The sequence below is a fragment of the Tupaia chinensis genome, unplaced genomic scaffold (assembly GCF_000334495.1).
Source record: "Tupaia chinensis unplaced genomic scaffold, TupChi_1.0 Scaffold000075_1, whole genome shotgun sequence".
Taxonomy (NCBI): Eukaryota; Metazoa; Chordata; class Mammalia; order Scandentia; family Tupaiidae; genus Tupaia; species Tupaia belangeri.
The window spans coordinates 1,205,502-1,227,899 of record NW_006159535.1 but is presented as its reverse complement, the minus strand read 5'-3'; the positions used below and the strand labels follow the sequence as shown (position 1 = coordinate 1,227,899).

Below are 22,398 nucleotides of genomic sequence, written 5' to 3'. Positions count from 1 at the left end.
TTCTAGTGAGTGCACGTGCCCTATAGCAAAAACCTCTCCAAAGAAAGGGGGGGACGAGTGCTTTCTCTCTTCTCTCTCTGTCTCTCTAGCAAGTGCACTCTAACACACACATATAAAATCTAATTTAGATTGATGCTGCTTATTCAAAAATATAGTTTTAAAATCATAAATTGAAAATATTTCTATTCATCTTGTTTCCAACTTTTACACAAACCTTTATCATCTTGGATTTTTCTCTTGTTTCCCCCCTTGATTTCCAAAAAGAGGGAAATAGAAAAAACAAGGCCCAAGTTCAGAAATGACATTTCTGAGTTCTTTCTGTTCTTAGAAATGAACATACTGTTATTTAAATCTCACCAAAGGGGAGCCAGACAGTGCCACAGTAAACACAACACTTCTTTTTTTTTTAAAGAATTATTTAGGTATTTCATTTCTTTCTCTCTCTCTCTCTCTCTCTCTCTCTCTCTCTCTCTCTTTCTCTCATTTGCTACAGGGCATGTGAGCTCACTAGAGGAAGAGAGAAAGAAAGTGAGCAAGCAAGACTCCAGATCCGGGACTCAAACCAAGGCTGGCCACGTGGGCGTCCAGCATCTTAACCAGCACGTCACCTGCTGGCCCAACACAACGGTCTTGGGAGGTTGACCATACAGGAGGGGTCCAGTTCACATCCAGAGACTTCTCTGAATGCAGTAGGCACACACTGGCCGTGATGTAGGGCTGGCTAGAGCTGGAGGCAGGCTGCACTGTGAAAATCTTCTTGGGGGCATGGGTGCTGCGTGCTTCTGTCTCTCTATCTCTTTTTTTCTCTCCCCTTCATGGGAGAAAGAACAAAATTGAATAAATAACTGGCTTAAAATACTTTTTCCTGTAAACTGGCAGAACTAAAACCCCCCCAAAAAATACCTTAATAGAAAATAAATTATTCTTCCTACTCTTTTTTTTTTTTTTTTTTGAGAGAGAGATTTTTTGCAATAGGGCACATGCGCTCACTGGAAAAACAGAAACAGAAAGTGAGAAATCACCCTCCAGGGGAGATGGCCATGCTGCAATCCCTTCTCCTCCAGTCTCCTCTCAAGAGTTTGGGTACGCACACACATGTGAGTTTTAAGCCAATAGGTCTAGGATTTGAACCACAGTCAGCTACGTGGGAGTCCAGTGACGTAACCATTATGCCATCTGCTGGTACCTGTTCTTCCTGTTCTTAAAACTTGAGAGGCTAATATCAAAATGTTCTAGTGAAAAAATAATTATTGAATGAAACCACAAATCTTTAAAGGAAAAAAATAGGAACTAAAATCTCAAGTAAATGAAAGACACTGTAAAGGAAATGACATGGAAACTTCCTGTCACATTAATTAGCCTCGTTAACCCGTAACCCCTCTGGGTGATAAATAACACTGCTTTCTCCTCCTTTCTCTTCCCTGTGCCTGCCACTCGGCTAGCTATAATTATTTTCTCCAGGCACTATTTAAGCTAAAGAAAGCTACCAAGAAAACCCATCTCAAAGCCCATAAGCTAATGGGAAACTATACCACGGGAAAATGCTCACCCAGCACCCACACGTGGAGAAGAGCTGCCTACAACACAAAATAAAACAACTTACATGCCAGTCTTCCAGCAGTAATTCCACGGATTCTTTGTTCCCATATTTGACGTTCCAAACATCCAATTTTGATCTCACTTCATTTAGCAAGTCAAGAACTGAGCACTTATAGTAATGAAACTCCAGAAGTAGAATCAATTTTTTCTCCAAAATGTTGTGGATTCTGAAAAACAATACAGGTTTTAGAATGTATGTGAAAAACCTGTTTGGCACTTAAAAAAATATTGGAACTTTGATGTCTTCTCAATTCTTTTTTCTTCTTTTTAAACAACGTAAAACAAACATTTTGACTAGATATGAAACACCCATTTATTTTTCTTTTTCTACTGAGTTCTTTTTGTTGTTTGTTTAATGTGCTAGAAGACAGGCACACTCACTGAAGGGCCAGAGAGAAAGGAAGAAGAGAATGCCTGTCATGGGGATGGTCACGCTGCCATCCCTCCTCCTCCATTTCTCCCTTCTTTCGGCATTTTGTGCACGCACACACATGTGCCTGGAGGGCTTTTTGTTTGTTTGTTTGTGGTTTTGTGTGTGTGTGTGTGTTTTTTAGTGGTTTTTGCCATACGGCATATGTGCTCACCAGAGAGACAAAGAGAGATCTTGGGTAGGCACGCACATGCACCTGGCATGAGTTTTAAGTTGCTGGGTCTGGGACTCAAACTGCAGTCAACCATGTGGGAGTCCAGCGACGCAATTATCATACCATCCGCTGGTCCCAACTGAAGTGTTTTTAAAGCCTCCTAGTTCAGAATGCGAACTGCTCAACTGATTGTGTGGGATCTTGGCCCCCTTAACCACCAGGATATGGAGCTAGCCCCAAAACTACCATTTCTAAGGTAAACATATTATATCTAACACAGAACACTTACTGAAGAAACTATTCCCCTATTCAGAAATCCTGAAATAAAATTTTGGCCTGCTAAATTTTAAAACTTCTGTACAACTTAATACAACTATAATTTAAAAGTTTATACGTTACAAGGGCTAGCAGGTGGCATGGTGGTTTAAGAGCACTGGACACCCACATGGCCGACCTAGGTTCAAGTCCCGGACATGGCAGCTTCTCTTTCTCTCTCTCTCTCTGTTCCTCTCTGGTCAATCAATCAATCAATCAATTTAAATAAAATAATTATTTTTTAAAAAAGTTTATACATTACGGCCAGCCCTATAATATAGGGGCTAAGGGACACAGGTCCCATATGGCCAATTGCATGGTTCAATCCTGGTACTCCTGGCTTGAAAAACATGCCAAGTGTGTGTACATGTGTTCCTCAGATCCCAACAGGATAGAGAAATAGAGGAAAAAGAAGTGTGGCATGACCAACCCCCACTGAGGGGTGCATTCTCCTCCCTCCCTCTCTCTCTCTCTCTCTCTCTCTCTCTCTCTCTCTCTCTGACCAGTGTGCATACCTCTGGCAATCAAAAAAAAAAAAAACTTAACATTTTAAAATGATTTGATTATTAATGTTAATACCCTCTTGTTAGTCTACTTAATTGCTCATGAGTAATGAGAAAAGGGAAGATGATAAAGACACAATCAATTAATAACTTCCATATTGATAGTATTTTACAGTTTATAAAGTGCTGTCATATACCTCCTCCCATTGATGCAGTATTCTTCTGAGACACAGACAAGGTGATTATCATTATCCTACAGCTACAAATAAAGGAAAGTGCTCAGAAAGAGTAACTTAGCCAAAGTCAAGATACAGAGCTCAGTTTCTAAGTCCAGAATTCTTCCATCATCACACTGCACCCCGCAATAAGAAAGGAAATATGTCAGGATGATGGAATGATCCACGTTACATAAACCACGAAGGGACTGTTATCAAGATTTAAAGGAGAATCGTTGTCAGAGATTATCTAAAAATCTTCATTCTGTGGTTCCTATAACACCATGTTAGTGCACAAACATAACTGTCAGCAGTTGTGAAATGGGAGTGTCACAAACCGTCTTTTCATCTCCTCCAGTTTGTTAGGTGGTACCAATGGCAAATCTCTCTCATCTCTATTTTCAAATGTCAGCAGAGCATTCAAGTGACAGTCAGATTTACCCATCAGATCCTGAAAAAAAATCAAGCACAACATAAACCAGACATTTAGCCAAACACTGTAAGTGAGGGTTGGATCATGAAGCTTGCATTACATTTTCCCCTAAAAGATCTAAAAGCCCTTTTCATTCTTTTTAACTAAGATTTTATAAATAATCATGTTCATCATAAATGTTTTAAAAACTAAAATATTTAACAGAGAAGCAGACTTCGGTTTCATTGTTAAAACCATTATCAACCTCTTTCGTTTTCTGGTATAGTGTCTGTTCCTATTTGGCTCAAATGCTAAATGCTAAATAAATCTCACATATCCAGTTTTTTCACGTGACTGTAGTGAGCATCCATTCTCCCACATTGTAAACCAGTCCCCTGGGACCGTTTTTGATTAGACTTTACAGTTGCTTTAGAACTTACTGGACTCTATCTTTAGTGTTTCCCCCTCAATCCAGCACAACGGTCAAGAATATGAAGGTATCTTCTGGATCTCAAAAATCCTCAAGGAGTGACCAGCAGGTGGTCTGACAGTTAAGATGCTGGACTCCAACACAACCAACCACAGTTCAAGCCCCAGAGTTGGTGGTGTGAAAATCATGCCAGATGCATGTGCACACAGGCACAAAATCCTGGGAAGAGAATGGAAATGGGGGGACTGTGGTGTAGCCATCTCCCCAGGGGGTGACTTCCTTTTTTTAAATTTATTTATTTTATACACCACAAATTATTTTATTTTTAACACCCTGAAGCCATGAATACATAGGGAATAGGTTCCAGTAGCTCAGGCTCCTTTCCATTGGTTCTCACAAAGCGTGCTTCTCTGGGTGGAGCAGGCTGGCGCTTTAGTTGAACCCAGGTACCTTTCTGTTTGGCTTCCTTCTTTATCTGGTCATTTTCCTTCACACGTTTTAGGAAGTTATCTCTGCTCTTAGAATGCTTAATATGCTCAATACGCACATTAATTCTCTTGGAAGAATCTTGCCCTTAACTTGTTTGTTCACAACAATGCCAACAGCATGCTGGGTAACATTGTAGACTCTTCCAGTTTTGCCATGGTAACATTTGTGGGGCATTCCTTTTTGAACAGTACCCATTCCCTTAATATCTACAATATCACCTTTCTTGTAGATTCGTATATATGTTGCCAGAGGACCCACTCCTTGTTTTCTAAAAGGCCTAGAGAACATATATCGCGTGTCTCCTCTTTCCCCTTGTGTTCGTCATTTTGGTTAATTACTGGAAGATGGCGGTTTCGGCCAAAAGGAAGGCGGGAGTGACTTCTCACTTTCCCTCTCAATGTCTCTCTCTGTCCCTTTCCAGCAAGCATATGCACCCTATGGCAAAAACCTTAAAAAAAAAAAAAAATCCCCAGAGAAATCACTCTAAACCATCCTCAAATATCGGCTGTGCAAGAAGATTTCAAAAAGATTATGGGAGGGGAACAGCAGTTAGCGGGGGGGGGGATGTTGCTGGATTCCCACGTAGTCGACTGCGGTTCACATCCCGGACCCGGTGGCTTAAAACTCATGCCGGGCACGAGTGCGTGCGTGCCCGAGATCCTGAGAGGAGAATGGAGGAGAAGGGACTGCAGCATGGCCATCCCCCCTGGGGGGTGATTTCTCGCTTTCTGTCTCTCTGTCTCTCTCTGTCTGTCTGGCGAGCGCACGCGCCCTATAGCGAAAATCTCTCAAAAAAAAAAAAGTTTATGGGAAATAAAACTGGAATACAAGTTTATTTTGGTGCAAAAGAATTTGAAATTTATGTATGGGTTTTTCATAATACAGTTTTTCTATGAACTCTTTGAAGAACCCCTAGTATTTCCTTCTCTCTTTTTCTAGGACAAAATTTTCCTCAAGAACACTCCCTTACAAAGTGTTAATTACTCCATGTCTTTTACTTTCCCAACCTTGAATAAAGTCATTTTCTCTTGCGTCAGAGCCATGGCTTCAGAATAAAGCTGGGAAGTTGGCAGCCCGTCAGCCACAAGCTGCTCTGCCTGCTGGAGCCAACCTTCAAGTTCACGGAGGGGTGCAGGTAAGGCGCCATCCAGCGCTGCTTTCCATGTGTTCACCTGGAAAAAAGGGAAGACATTCCTCAGAAGAACTTCCCCCGTTTATTTCTTCAAAAACAGTATGTTTAACTTGTAGAGTTTCTCTAAAAGCCAAGACTGGTAAATATAATCCATCAGTCAAGGAAATCTTTTATCTAAATAGTTAAACTTCTGATCAAGGGCCCAAAATCCAAGAAGGAGAATGGAAAAGGGATTACAGCATGGCCATCCCCCCGGGGATTGATTTCTTACTTTCTCTCTCCCTTTCTCTTTCCTCCTCCTTTTCCCTTCCCCTCCCCAGCTCTGAAAAGCACATACAACCCATAGCAAAGAAAAACAGAAAGAAAAAAACTTCTTTAGACTTTACAGTTGCTAAATATCATTTCTAAATATTATTAAGCTACTTGCTGATAAGGAACATAATTTGTTGAAAAGCTGCAGGAGGGCTGGCCCTGTAACATGGCAGTTAAGACCCACACATAGGGAGCTGGATCCAGCATGGCCAACTGTAGTTCAAATTCTGGCCCAGTGGCTTGAAAAACACAAAGGACTCATGTTGGTGCACACCCAAAATCCTGATGCAAAGGAGAAATGGAAGAAAAAGGATTACAGCACGACCACGCCGGGGTGTTTTCTCTCACGTGCACACATGCACCTGTGTACGCACTCTCTGGCAATTTGAAAAAGAAAACTGGGACCAGTGAGTGGTATAGGATTGTCTGAGTGAGTGAGTTTTGACAGTCCTGAGGAGGGAGAATGTCCAAATAGAAAGGGAAGAGAGAGGGGCTGGCAGGTGGCATGGCAGTTAAAGGCACTGGACTCCCTCCCACATGAGAGAGTGGTTCAAGTCCCAGGTTCAGGCGGCCGAAGAGAGTGGTTCAAGTCCTAGGGTCAGCAGCCTGAATCTCATACTACGCATGTGTACATGTGTGCCCAAAACCTCAAGAGGAGAATGGAGAGGGGACTGTGGCATGGCTATCTCTCCCCAGGGGTGATTTCTCGCTTGCTCTCTCTCTGGCAAGTGCAAGCACAAGCACCATTTAGCAAAAATCTCTAAAAAAAAAAAAAATACAAAAAAATGCTGTAGAAAAAGAGTGCACAGGAATAAAATGTTTTGCTAAAATTCCTAATGAGTTATGAAGGGGAAATTCAAAATACTTTTGGCACCCCTCTAAGCAAGGATGCACTACTGTATTGAATAACTAGCGTTTGAAATGCTGCATATCCCTGTGTCCATTGACATTAAAACAACACCTTCCGTGCAGATTTCTGTTTTTCTCCCTAGTCCTAAACATACATTCACATTAAACATCTCTTCTATAATTTGAATATCTATCCTTCACAGCATCCCAGAGTCCAGACCCACCTCCTCCTTGCGTGGCCTCCTTCCACTCCCTGCAAACCCACATCTAGGAGTCGCACAAACCCTGACTCTCCTTTCTCCAAACACTCACATAATCTTGTCTTTGTTCTCTCTTCTCTTTCTTTCTTTTTAAAATTAATTAATTATTTAATTCCATTTGTTATTATTTTTCAATTTAACCAGAGAGAGAGAAAGAGAAAGTAGGAAAGCAAACCACCAGGTCTGGAACTCGAACCTCTGTCGGCCATGTGGGAATCTAACACTTTTAACCACCTTTACAGCAGACCAGTCCACCTTTACAGTAAAGTATAGCAAGTAATGTAACAGAGCCAGACAGAGGAGCTTGGAATGGACACTGGAAGATCACCAACTCCAATGCAATGACCAGAATTGTATTTATTTGTTCATTTTTTTAGAGAGATGTTTGCTATATGGCATGTGTGCTTGCTGGAGAGATAGAAAGCAAGAAATCACCCCCAGGGGGATGGCCACACCACAATCCCTTTTTCTTCCAGGCTCCTCTTGTGATTTTGCACATGCACACACATACACACACACACACTCACACACACACACACACACATGCCCAGCGTGAGTTTTAAGCTGTTGGGTCCAGGACTCGAACTGCAGTCGACTATGGGAGTCCAGTGACATAACCATTATGCCATCTACTGATCTTGACCTGAATTCTTAAGCACAATAAAAACCCAGCTACAAGGCCATCTCCTGTCCTGATGACCCGACTAAGAATCCAAGCAGTTAGAAAATGGCATAAAGGTAAAATAAGACACTCAGCAAAGCTGACCCATGTTCCTGGTTTGAGCCTGGAGACCTCCCTGATGATTCCAGGCAAACATGGGCATCATCCAGGGCCGGCTGAAGGCTGGGGGGGTGGATCACAACATCGAGACCCTGTTGGGATGGCATACTCTATCCTTCTCATGAAAGGAATAAATAGACTTGAATCCCTTCTCCTTTCTCTTTTCAGGATTTTGGGCATGCGTGCACCTACAGCTGGCGTGAGTTTGAAGCCACCAGGTCCGGGACTTGAACCGTGGTCGGCTACTTGGGAGTCCAGTAATGTAACCATTATGCCATCTGCTGGTCCCTCTCTAATATTTAGAGATATTCTAAATGAATTGTTACTATTCTTAGAGTTAAATACATTTTAAATAGAGGAAAGAACAAGTAAAAATTATATATTACATGGATTATTTGATTCATCATTAATTCATTCAAAACCATTTCTTGACAGGGCCATGGCATGGTGGTTAAGTCACTGGACTCCCACACAATTGATCACAGTTCGAGTCCCAGACTTGGCAACTTGCTTTCTCACTTTCCGTCTCTTGCTCTCGCTATCACTCTCTAGTCAGATTAAAGAATAATAATAGCAAATACAATTTTAAAAATAAATAATTATTTAAAAGAATTTATACAAGAACATTTATGGAGCACCCATTAAATACAAGCCAAATACCTAAAAGACATTTAACCAACTACCCAAGTACACAAAAATGAGGACAAAATTAGCCTCCTGTAAGGCAGTCAGATAGAATTTTTCTATTTTGATTTTTATGTTTTTGCCCTGCAAGTTTATTTCCTCAAAAAGCCAATGGCAAAGAACTCTACAATCTTAAATCATTAACTACATGCTATTAAGTCTCCAATTGGAAAAAGAACAAGGCTTTCATCATTATGAATTTTTAAAATAAAGTTAGTAGGTCTCTTTTTTAAAAAAGAATTATATTATTTAACTTTATTTATTTACTTTTTAATCTGACCAGAAAGGAACAAAATGAGAGACAGAGAGAAAGTGAGAAAGCAAGCTGCCAGGTCCAGTACTCAAGCTGCGATCAGCCATGTGCGAGTCCAGTGTCCCAACCACCATGCCACCTGCTGGCCCCATAAAATAAAGTTAGTAAGTTTCTATTGCATTTGAGTATTTGTGCATTTGCCAAAAAATAAACTGGAAAGAAAAAAACTGACAAAAGACTGAGTTAAAGAGATGCTAAGAATATCTCTAATTCAATGATCAGTCTTCTGTACAACTAAAAGAAAGCTGTATACATTCTGAATGGGACCATACCTACGCTTTCTGACTCAGGGCTACACTCAGTATCTATGTAGCACTCAGAATAGGAAAGGCAGAAGGCAATGTTTACTGTCCATTCTCTTCCTTTCTCACTTCCTATAAAAACTGGTTCCACACTTTCTTTCTTGATCATTTTCAATTTAGCTGAACATTTATATAAGATCTTATCAGGTCAAAATAATATAATGCTGCTATTATCTATAGCAGACTTAAAATAAAACCACTCATCACAATGCTTTAATATATCTGTGTTCTCAAACTACTGAACCAGAGAATGTCTAGATGGTGCTAACTTTTATACACTGATGTTAAAATTAAGTGAGTCCCACTTGGCCACCCCAGAGTAATAAGCTGCAGTTTACCTGACTAAGGAAGACATTTCTATGCTGCTATCAATTTGCAGCACTTAATCTTACAAAATAGTTCTTTCTGTGGTTTTTCTCATTATTTTAGGTAATTTTTCCACATCATATTCAGCAAAATTAGGCCAGGGCGCTGTGACCTGGGACAGCCTGAACTATGGACAATATCCCCACCGACTTCCATCTTGCTGAGGACAGACAGCTCTTGTCCTCTACACGAGCCAGTTTCAAAGCTGTGATGAGAACAGGAACTGACCACGTAATGACACTGGCACCTGATGGGAAGATGATTAAAGCCACACTAGTTCTTCAGAATGGGGTCCTCTGGCCTCTAGGCAAGGTGGCACGGTTGGGAGCATAGTGGACTGCCCTCTTGGAATTCACATGGCTGACCACAGGTTCAGATCCCTGGGTCTGCCTGAAAACAAGACCAGCATGTGAGCAGGTACCTAAGACCCTGAGGAACTGGCGGGCTGGGGGAAAGGTGATCAGGGCATGACGAGATCCTGTCAAGGGTGCTCCTTCTTTCTCTCACAGGAATGCACTCTCTGTTGTGAATTTAAAAACAAAAAAAAGGCAGGGATCCAGCAGGTGGTACAGAGGTTACGGTGACTAGATTTGAGCTTCAGACCTGGCGAGTTGAGAAACAAGCTGGGCACATGTGTACGCATGCCCAGAACCCTGAAAGGAAAGTGGAGGAAACGGGGTGGTGGCGTGTGGCCATCCCTCTCTAGGGGATGATTTCTCACACCCCCACCTTACCACAAGCACACATGCCCTATAGGAAAACTTAAAAAAAAAAAAAAGTATCCTCTGAAAGTTGATTCTTTTAATCCACTGAAGTACTACTTAACATAGAAAATTATATGGAAAATGTATTTTGAAAACTGCTGATGGCCAGGCAGAGGTTGGCAAACTTTCCCTGAACAGGAGCAGCGTAAGTATTTTTTACTTTAAAGAATCACGCAGTCTCAAGGGACCAGTAGTTAGCATAATGGCTATGTCGCTGGACTCCCACGTAGCCGACCACGGTTTGCGTCCCGGACTCGGTGGCTTAAACTCACGCCGGGTGCATGTGCGTGCGTGCCCAAGATCCCAAGAGGGGAATGGAGGAGAAGGGATTGCAGCGTGGCCATCCCCCCTGGGGGGTGATTTCTCGCTTTCTATCTCTGTCTCTGTCTGTCTGGCGAGCACACACGCCCTATAGCAAAAACCTCTCCAAAAAAAAAAAAAAAAAAAAGAATCATGCAGTCTCTGTGACAACTCTGTAAATTCACTAAAAATATTCCATTATTTATTTAAAATGAATAAATTCTGTGATATGTAAATTATACTTCAATAAAGTTGTTTAAAAAAGAATGAGGACAAAATACAGTCAGAGATCAAAGGGAATTTGTCACCCACAGACCTGTATTATAAGGAAAACTAAAGGAATTTTTCAGGATGAAAGGAAATGAGCTCAGTGGAAATTCAATTCTCTAGAAAGGAATGAAGAACACTGGAAATGGTAAATAGCTAGGTAAGTACGCAACGCTAATACCTTTTTTCTCTAGATTCTTTAAAATAGATGGCTGTCTGGGCAAAAAAAAATAAAAAGATCTTGGGGACTTTCAAACATGCTTGTGTCATATATGTGATACAGACAAGTGTCACATGTAAATATGTATACATGTATGTGTGTTTATTTTCTTTCCAGAAGGTGCATGCGCTCACGAGAGAGAGAGAGGAGAACCCTCCTGAGGGTCTGGCCACACATTATCCCTTCCTCCAGTCCTCTGGCCCACTGGATCATGGGCACCCACAAGCAAGCCTGGCATGTTTCAGACTGCCCGCCCAGGGATCTGAACTGTGATCTCCATGTGGGATCTGGCTTCTCTTGAGCAACACATCACTGTTGGGCCATGGAGCTAACCCCAAATGAATCAATTTGATTGCAAGATTTCTACCTATTACAAGAATCTGTAAAACATCTTAGAACTGGTACAACCCTAAGTAGACTGAAGGAATTTTGTAATGTATACCGTAATCCTTTTTTTTTGGAGAGATTTTTCACTATAGGGCGCATGCGCTCGCCAGACAGAGACATAGAGACAGAAAGCAAGAAATCACTCCGCAGGGGGGATGGTCACGCCGCAATCCCTTCTCCTCCATTCTCCTCTTGGGATCTTGGGCACACACACATCCGTGCCCGACGTGAGTTTTAAGCCACCGGGTCCAGGACGAGAACCGCGGTCGACTACGTGGGAGTCCAGCGACATAGCCATTACACTGACTGCTGGTTCCCTGTATACCGTAATCCTTAGAGCAACTATTAAGAGGTAGGAGCATAAAAATCAATAGACAAGATAGAACTGCACAAAATACTAACATCTACAGCAAGGCAAAAGGAGTAAAGATACAAAAAACAGAGGGAATAAACAAAGAGTAAAATGATACGCTTAAATGGATCCCTATCAACAACTACATTAAAAACAGCTCAGTGACAGAGTAGTTAAAGGAGACAGACCCTACATGGGCAAACGAGATTTGAATTCCAGCTCCAGTGGCTTAAAAAACACACCAGGCATGGGACCAGCAGTTAGCGTAATGGTTATGTCGCTGGACTCCCAAATAGTCGACCATGGTTCGAGTCCCGGACCCAGTGGCTTAAACTCATCCTGGGCATGTGTGCGTGCGTGCGTGCCCAAGATCCTGAGAGGAGAATGGAGGAGAAGGGATTGTGGCGTGGCCATCCCCCCTGGGGGGTGATTTCTCGCTTTCTGTCTCTCTGTCTCTGTCTGGCTGGCTGGCGACACACGCTTCCTATACCAAAAAACCATTCCAAAAAAAAAAAAAAAACACCAGGCGTTTGTGTATGTGTGTCCCAAATCCTTTAATCCCAAAAGGACTGAGAAATGGAAGAAAAGAAATTGCAGCATGACCATGCCCCATGGGCAGGGGTAGGAGTTCTACTTCTCTCTCTCTCTCTCTCTTTCTCTCTCTGGTGAGCATAGATACTCCCTGGCAGTTTAAAAAACTAAAATTAAGGGCCATCACGTGGCAAGGAGATTAAGATGCTGGATCCCACATAACCGCTCTCTCCATGGTTCATGTCCCATGGTGGCTTAAAAATTGTGATTGGGGGAACCAGCAGTTAGTGTAATGGCTATGTTGCTGGATTCCCACGTAGTTGACCACAGTTTGTGTCCTGGACCCGGTGGCTTAGAACTCACGCTGGGCGCGTGTGTGTGCGTGCCCAAGATCCCGAGAGGAGAATGGAGGAGAAGGGATTGCGGCGTGACCATCCCCACTGGGGGGCGATTTCTCGATTTCTCTATGGCTCTCTCTGTCTGTCTGGCGAGTGCATGCGCCCTAGAGCAAAAACCTCTCAAAAAAAAAAAAAATTATGGGCACACATGGACGCATGTCCAAAATTCCAAGAGGAAAATGAAGGGATTGTGGCATGACCAATCCCTCCAAGGAAGTGATTACTCACTTTCTCTCTCTTCTCTCTGTGTCTCTCTGTCTCTGTCTCTGGTGAGTGCATGTGCCCATGGCAAAAAACTAAAAAAAATTTTTAAATTAAAATTAAAAATTGGGGGGCCAGCAGGGGGCATGACAGTTAGGGCCACTAGACTCCCACATGGCCAATCACGGTTTGAGTCCTGGACCTGGTGGCATGCTTTCTCACTTTCCTTCTCTCTTTCTCACTATGTCCCTCTCTGGTCAAATATAAATAAATAAATAAAGTTAAATAAAATAATTCTTAAAAAATTTTAAATTATATTAAATGTTAATGAACTAATAAGCACTCAAATTAAAAGTTAGAGATTGTCAGAGTAGTAAGAAAGCAAGATTCAGCTATGTGCTGTCTATAAGAGATAGGCTTTAAATATATCAACTTAATAGGCTGAAAGTGAATGAGCAAAAGAGACATGTCATATAAACAGTCAAGATCAGAAGATGGAATGACTATACTGCTATCAGATTAAGTAGATGTCAAGAAAAACAATATTACTAAAAATTAAAAGGAATACTTCATAATGATAAATGTGTTAATCTGGGGCAGGATGGTAGCACAATGGTAATGTAACACACGCCACTGTGTCAAAGCCACATGGGGAGGTCCTAGGTCTGTATCCTAAGGCCTCCCTGTACATGCTGTGTGTGTGCACACACATACATACCCATGATCTTGGTTGACTAGGCAGGGGTGGATCACAGGATAAAGACCTTGTTAGAAAAAGCTGTCTCTCTCTCTAAATAAATAAATAAATATTTTTTTTCTTTTTTCTTTTTCCTTTTAGAGAGATGTTTGCTGTAGGGCATGTGCGCTCACCAGAGAGACAGAAAGCGAGAAATCACCACCACCATCCCCCTCCCCTAGGGGGATGGCCCCCACACTCCTTTCTCCCCCATTCTCCTCTTGGGATTTTGGGCAGGCATGCACACATGGCCGACATGAGTTTTAAGCCTCCAGGTCCAGGACTCGAACAACAGTCACCTAGATGGCAGTCCAGCAGTGTAACCATTACGCCATCTGCTGGTACCCAATAAATGGACTTTTTTCTAAAAAGCCTCAATTCATCAGGAATGTAACAACAATAAACACGTAACCACAGAGTTGTAAACTACATGAAAAAAAATTTGGGAGAAGTGAGATTTCCACAGATTTTAATATCCTTCTCTCAGCAACTGGATAGAACTGGGGACAAAATGTCAGTCAAGGCATAGACGATCTGAACACGATCAACCACTTGGTCTTCGATGGTATTTTAAAATGTTACCTAGTAACTACACAGCACATGCTTTCTCTCTCTTTTTTTTTTTTTTTTTTAGAGGGTTTTGCTATAGGGCCTGTGCCAAGAGGTTTTTGCTATAGGGCATGTGCACTCACAGAAGAGACAGACAGACAGAGAGACAGAAAGTGAAAAATCACCTTCCCCCGGGGAATGGCCACACCGCAATCCCTTCTCCTCCGTTCTCTCAGGATTTGGGGCACACATGCACATGTACCTGGTGTGAATTTTAAGCCACCAGATCCAGGACTCAAACCATGGTTGACTATGTGGGAGTTCAGCAACGTAACCATTACACCATCTGCTGGTCCCTACATGCTTTCTTTTTACATGTATATACACCATATACTGGGTCGTCAACCAAGTCCCCCCCAAATGTTAAAGGACCAAAATCATAGATTTTAAAGGCACACACACACACACACACACACACACACACACACACATTCATCCTTACACCTTCTCCCTGGGTTTTGTCCCTACCCACTTTACACATCTACTGATATTAACACATGATGATGAAGAGGTTATAGGTCAATCAAATATGGATAATCTCCCAGGCAAACCCAAAACTGATGGTAAATATAAAGTTAGATAACTTGCATTTTCTCTAAGCACAATCCTGTGAATTCCTACTCAAACCCAAATGCTACTCAAATAATGTCAAGGAAGAAATATAAAACACTAGCCCATTTTCTAATGAAGCATTTACCCTGTCTATACAAGACAGGGTTTTGCTTGGAAGTCTAAAGTCCTCATCCAGCAAAATAAGGCTGCCCTTGAATATGTTCTAGTCAACGTAAACAGTAACCTGGTGGTGGAGGCCATCCCAGCCTTTTCTCAACTGTAACTGATCATCATCCAGCACATCCGGATTCCCTTTTGACAGGATGTCCACGAAAGACTTCTTTTCTTCATTGAATGATTCCATGAAGGACAGCAGCCCCTACAGTTATAAGAATATTCCATTTATAAAACAAAATCTGCTTTTTTAAGGTCTACAGCTTAGACGTAAGAATTTACTGAGACAAAGTGAAACCTCCAGAAGCCGTTTTCCTCTCCCTGACTTGGTTTCCTTCTTCAATGCACCACAGTAATTTGGGTGTCAGTACCATGACATAGGTCTCGGCTCGTGTCTCATGTCCGTACTGCTGGATGTCTACGGGAATGGAATGGCAAGGTCACCCAGCTCTAGAGAACAAGTGATGCCACATGGAAAATGTAAGCTTGCTTGTTCTTCCCAAAGATGTGTTCACAACAAAACGAGCGAGCGGACATAAGGATGATACGACAGCAAGTATCACGTTCAATTCCTGAAGTGTTGGGGCCAGCAGATGGTGTAATGGTTATGTACTGGACTCCCACGTAGTCAACTGTGGTTCAAGTCCCAGACCCAGTGGCTTAAAAGTCATACCAGGTGTGTGTGCATGTATGCCCAAAATTCTAAGAGAATGGAAGAGAAGGGATTTGGGTGTGGGCATCCCCCCAGCAGGTGATTTCTCACTTTCTATCTCTCTGGCAAGCACCCAAGCCCTAGAGCAAAGATCTCGCTTTAAAAAAAAAAAAATTCCTTAAGTGTTTATGATTAGCTGAGCTTGGACAAATTGTTCCCATTTCACACAGACCTTATAAAACATTTTGTCTTTAAAATTTTAATAACTAAAGCTTTTCATTTGTATGAAATATTGATGTTGAAGAATTATCGATCCCATAAAAGCTATTTAAGACATTATTCATAATTATTGACAACTTTTTAATTAAATTTTATAAGTAAACCAAGGGAGAATTAACTTACTTTCATTCTTTCTAATAATTCATAGCTTCATAAAGTCTTTTAGTTAGGAACCTGAATCTGTGGTACATTACTTAATCAAAGACATAAGGGAACAAGGCATTTCTAATGAACGCTGAGCATCTGGTCAATAAACAATCTCAGACCAGAGCTAAAAGGGAAGAAACACAAGCCTAAGGAGTTCAGACCAAAGGATGATGAGAATGTCTGACTCCTTCCCTTTCAGATGGTTCCAAACTAAAAAGGATGGAATGACGTATTAGTCACACAATCCACTGAATATTAGTGTTGGAAAAGCTAGACTCAAATGACTCACTTAGTGTGAAGGAGGCTGACATGTGCTAAATGTTGTGTGGACACATGACAGTATCTCCAGTTTCTTTAGGATGAGACCTCGGGGGAGCACAGGGTCACATACACAATGGCTTTTGAGAAACTGAACTGTGGGACCTTCACTTTGGCTCCTGTTAGTCTCCTTTAAGATTGTACAGGAAAGGGAACCAGCAGTTAGAGTAATGGCTATGTTGCTGGACTCCCACGTAGTCGACCGCGGTTCGCGTCCCAGACCCGGTGGCTTAAAACTCATGCCGGGGGCGTATGCGTGCGTGCCCAAGATCCCAAGAGGAGAATGGAGGAGAAGGGATTGCAGCATGACCATCCCCCCTGGGGGGTGATTTCTCGCTTTCTGTCTCTATGTCACTCTCTGTCTGGCAAGCGCACGTGCCCTATAGCAAAAACCTCTCTAAAAAAAAAAAAAAAAAAAAAGATTATACAAGAAATAACTACATACCTGGCAAAGCATCAAGATACAGTGTAGAAAGACCTAGGTCTTTGAAGGTAGACTACTACTAAAACCCATTTCTACTTTTCAGTAGCCATATAACCTTAGATAAGTCACTTAGTCTCCCTAAGCCTTTTTGTCTTCATCTACAAAACTAGGCTAACAATACTCAACTCATAAGGTGTTTTTTTTTTTTTTAATCTTTTTTTTTCTTTTTTCTTTTTTTTTTTGGAGAGGTTTTTGCTATAGGGCATGTGCACTTGCCAGACAGAGAGAGAGAGAGAGACAGGGAGATAGAAAGCAAGAAATCACCCTCCAGGGTGGATGGCCACGTCGCAATCCCTTCTCTTCCATTCTCCTCTCAGGATCTTGGGCACACACGCACACGCGCCCAGTGTGAGTTTAAGCCACAGGGTCCGGGACTTGAACCGCAGTCGACTACGTGGGAGTCCAACGACATAGCCATTACGCTAACTGCTGGTCCCTCTATTTTCTTTTTTTAAGAGGGATTTTTGCTATAGGGCACATGTGCTCACTGGAAAGACAGAAAGCAAAAAATTATCCCCCAGGGAGGATGGCCATGCCGCAATCCCTTCGCCTCCATTCTTCTCTCAGGATTTTGGGCACATATACAAACATGCCTGGCATGAATTTATAACACCGGGTCCAGGACTTGAACTGCAGTCGACTACATGGGAGTCCACTGACGTAAATATTATGCCATCTGCTGGCCCCAGCAAGATGGTTTTTTTTGGGGGGGAGGGGAGAGGCTTTTTGCTATAGGGTGTGTGCGCTCGCCAGATAGACAGAGAGAGACAGAGAGACAGAAAGCAAGAAATCACCCCCCCAGGGGGGATGGCCACGCCACAATCCCTTCTCCTCCATTCTCCTCTCGGGATCTTGGGCATGCACGCACACGCGCCTGGCATGAGTTTAAGCCACCGGGTCCAGGACTTGAACCGCAGTCGACTACGTGGGAGTCCAACGACATAGCCATTATGCTAACTGCTGGTCCCCCCAGCAAGATGTTTTAACATGTGAAATTCTTCTCAGTAAGGGGCCTGGAACATAGCAAATGTCCAACATGTGGTAAAAATAAGAACTGCCTTTATTCCCCCAAAGGACTCCACTGAGGCCATGTACTGTGACTCTTAAGATTCCCTGTTTCTGACTGCCTGATCATTTTTACATTCAATGTTCATTCTGAAAAGCAAGTTCTTCTCTAAATCAGGGACTGGGGAACTTTTACTAAAAGGGGGAGTAAATATCTTGGGCTTTACCAGCCATATCGTCTCTGTCATAGCTACTCAACCCTGGGGTTGCTGTGTACACATTTCTACCTGTAGACAATACTCTGTTCCAAGAATATTTCATTTCCAAAAACAAATGTCAAGGTCCATGGGTCCTAGTTTGCTCACCCTGCTTTCGAATATTGCTGCTCAAAACTCTCCAAGGACCAGCAGCATCAGCATATCTTGGGACCTTTTTAGAAATGCAGAACCTCGGGCTTTGCCCCCAAATTACTGAATCAGAGTGGGGCTACCCAGTGATTCGCATGCACATAAAACTCTCTGAAGCACTGTCCTAAAATGAAGCCCTAACACCTGGAGATAATTTAATACTGAAATATTTAACTCTGGGCTAGCCGATGGCATCGTGGTTAAGAAAGCTGAATTTCACATGGCCAACTGTGCAGTTCAAGTCCCAGGCCCAGCAGCTTGGAAGATACACCAGTGCATGTGAGTACCTGCCCAAAATCCCAAAAGGAGAACAGAGGAGAAGGGACGGTGGTGAGGCCATTCCTCCCAAGGTATACTTCCTTACTTTCCCTCTCTCTCTTGCTGTTTCCCGCAAGTGCACACACCCAACAGCAAATTAAAACTATATGTATTCTACTCTGAAAAAGTTTTCTGAATATGTACTTAACTACTTTTCCCTAAAAGATTAAACTACAAATACACTGTTTAAAGTCATACTTACATGATACTTTTTAAAGTAGGTCTCATTTTCTGAATCCTTTAACAACTTCTGTAGTTTTTCCTCTTGCAGAGCTAGCCAGCTCATAGCATCTTTCACCTTTCCCTGTAATTCACACACACACATACACACACATTTAAACTAAATCCTAAATAGATGTGGTAACATTTTAATAGTAAAATTAACAGCTTAAATCATCAGTGACGTAATGCCATCAAGACACACCAATGACTCATGTATCAAGCAGTAATTTTGCTTATTCACATAGCACCTTAAAATTTTAAATAGATTGAAACTAATACATGAACTTAATGTGCTGAAGGAAAAAAGGTAGAACTCTTCACCTTTTTGGCTTATCTATTTCCATTATTCTTCAATTTTTCATTACTATTAAATTTTCATCTAAATCATTCTGTATAGCCGGCATTTCAGAAGACTGCTTCCCAATAAATATGAACTAATTTAAGAGATGTTCACAGCCAGCAAAAACACTGACATCAAAAATATCTTAAACATTTTAAAGATTCTAGAAATAACACTACTGAAAGTTTTGGTCATGCTACTACATAGAAGTGAGCAACAATTTTTTTTTTTTCTCGAATTCTTGCTTACGTGGTAAGATTGCTTCCATTTAGGAGCAGATTTTACTGCTGGAGGGTAAAGCGGAAGAGACATCTTTTTTCTATTCTTCCTTAACCTCCACTAAGTTTTTTTTCTATTAAGCAAAAGTGTTTCTAACATTTTTGCAATTTCATGGACAGTTGAGTTTTTAATTTGAAGTTTTCATATGAAAATTAATTAGAAAAGTGAAGCTCCTCAGCAGGTCAGAAAGAAGTGAACTGAATTATAAACTTGCATCTCAGCTTGAGCCTCTCTACCAGAGTCAGCTGCATTCTGGCTTACTGCCTTAAACCCAGAGCTGGAAAAACATAGGCCCAACATGTCAAACAGAACGCATGTAAACATGTCTGAGAAAGCAGCTCGAAATAAACTTAATATCAATAAACATTTTACTAAATCCATCTATCTTCGTAGAGGCAAAATGAAAGTTTCTTTTCAGCTCAGTGATTTTTATGACATTTCTATCCATAATATTCGATATAACTGATGACAAATGAAAGGAGAAAACTGAATAATCAAGTGGCAATGTAACAGCAATTCAAAAGTGTCTCAACAAACAGGGATCGACAGTATAACACAATGCTTTCATTTATACCAATTACACAATTCCATTTCTATGAAGCTAAAGGACAGGCAAAATGGAAATGTGATAAAATTAGATGAGGACAATGGTTGCCCAATCACATAAATATACTAACAACGCTTGAACTATGCAGCCTAAATAGAGTTTTATAGTATATAAAGTGTGTAAACTGTATCTCAATAAAGTTAATCAAAATGATAAAGATTTGACATCACTACCATTTTTTCCTATATTGTGCCTGCCTAAAGTTGTTTCAGATGATTTGGCAAAGTGTAACATGTTATCGATGTTAAATAAAAAATACAGGCAAACCTAATTACGGTGAAAGAAATTAGAATGCTGGTTGCTGGGGGGAGGGGGTGGAGACAGAAAAGAGCAGGATGGAACATTATGGATTACGGAAATGTTCTCTATCATGATTGGAGTATGGTTTACCTGAGTGTACGCATTTCTCGTAACTCACTGAACTACATATGTAAGTTCTGTATGCAAATTATATCTAGATTTTTCAAAGTAAACCATGAGAAGGCTACGACAAAAATGAGCTGAACTTATAAAGACATACCTGAGCCTTATCTCCAGTCTCAGGTGCTTTCTTTGAATACTTCAGAAACTGTGCCACGTATGTCATGATTGACTTCTCATCAGGATTAACGATGTCCACGTCTGCAAGATATAGCATGCCATCAATTAGCTACGGGAATGGTTTGCTAGAATGAACGGTCAAAACAGGCTGTTCCATAGTTTATGCCATTTGGCTCATAATCCCTTAGTAGTCAGTAGTCAGTCAGCCATGCAATTCACCCTTGCTCCAAGAATGTGCAGTGGATAAGAGCTTGGAACGAGAGTCAGATCTTTGTTGAATCCTGACTAGGACATTCACAGTCTCAGTTTCCTTAAAATTGTCATTATGGGTCTTGTATGCAAATTTATTTGTTCTAGGAACGAATGAATAAACTCTACAGATGACTTGAACAAGTCTTCCTTGCGATATATACTTTTGGCAATGCTTCATTATACAAATGTTGAGACTAACGTGTTAGGAAGAGATCTCAGGGGCCAGCCAGCAGGTAGCACGGTGGTTAAGGCACTGGACTCCCACATGGCTGACTGTGGTTCAAGTTCCAGACTTGGTGGCTTGAAAATCACACTGGGCACATGTGAATGGAGGAGAAGAATGGAGGGGCAGGGATGAGCAGTGTGGCCATCAAACCTGGTGGGGGGGGGGGATTTCTCACTTTTACTCTCTTTGTCTCTCTTCAGCGGGCATATGTGCCCTTCTGGCAAATATCTAAAATTTAAAAAAGGGAGGTTTCAGTTGCTGTGTGTTCCTGCACCCCTAGAAGAATGTCTATATTATGCCTCCAGGAGGAGGAACGCTTTATTTTTCTCCTCTCCTCCCTCCTTTACTACTTAGGTGAGTGCATATACCCTATGGCAAAAAAACCTTGAAAAGAAAAACAATTTTAATAAAAAAACTAAGTAAATCAATAGTAAATAAATTTTTTTGAAAAAAAAATGTTTATTAATCAGTTACACTCAGTGCAACTAATATTTACAGAGAGCCAGCAAATGCAGGCCATGGCAGGGCTACGAGGACATGTAAGGTACAGTCCTTGTCCTTCAGGACCTTACATTTCATCACTTCATTCATTCTGCAGTGAATATTAGATGTTTTAAGATATCATCTGCCCCTCAGGGAGTTAGAACTTCGAAAAGAACAAACAACAAACACATCTAACACACTATACTTTAGGGAGCATGACTACTAGGCCCAAGAAATGTTCTAAGTTGACTGAGGTTGAAAGTAAAACTTTTTATTTTAATTTTTTGCACTCCATTTAAGAAGAAATGACATGTCGATGCATACAACATAGATGAACCTCAAAATAATTTTGCAGAGTGAAAGAAACCAGACCAAAAATATACATGCCATATGATTCCATTTGTATAAAATTCCAGAAAATGATGCGGCTGGCAGGTAGAGTGGTGGTTCAGGGCACTGGACTCCCACATGGCCAACTGTGGTTCAAGTCCTGGACTTGGCAGTTTGCTTTCTCACTTTCCCTCCCTTTCTCTCTTTCTCTCTTGCTCTGTACATCTCTGGCCAAATTTAAATAAATAAATAAAGTTAAATAAAATAATTATTTAAAAAAAGAAAAATTCCAGAAAGTGCAAACTAAAACAAGTTACTCTAGGAGTTGGCAGGGGTGGCGTGGTTGGTTAAGGGTGCTAGACTCCCATGCGGCCGACCAAGTTTGAGTCCCAGACCTGGCACCTTGCTTTCTCACTTTCTCTCTCTCTCTCTCTCACTCACTCTGCTTCTCTCTAATCAAATTAAAATAAAT

The 22,398-nt window shown here is 41.5% G+C and overlaps 1 protein-coding gene across 1 annotated transcript in view; it reads right to left on the bottom strand.

Annotated features, from left to right (window-relative positions):
* SYNE2 (spectrin repeat containing nuclear envelope protein 2) overlaps positions 1-22,398 on the bottom strand; it is a 339,863-nt gene that overhangs the window by 267,148 nt on the left and 50,317 nt on the right. Inside the window, exons 8-13 of the mRNA XM_006142397.3 lie at positions 20,616-20,716; positions 18,850-18,951; positions 15,108-15,242; positions 5,555-5,719; positions 3,555-3,667; positions 1,604-1,766 (exon numbers count right to left, since the gene is read on the bottom strand). Coding sequence (XP_006142459.1) covers positions 1,604-1,766; positions 3,555-3,667; positions 5,555-5,719; positions 15,108-15,242; positions 18,850-18,951; positions 20,616-20,716 — 779 coding nt within the window. The remainder of the gene's footprint in view (positions 1-1,603; positions 1,767-3,554; positions 3,668-5,554; positions 5,720-15,107; positions 15,243-18,849; positions 18,952-20,615; positions 20,717-22,398) is intronic.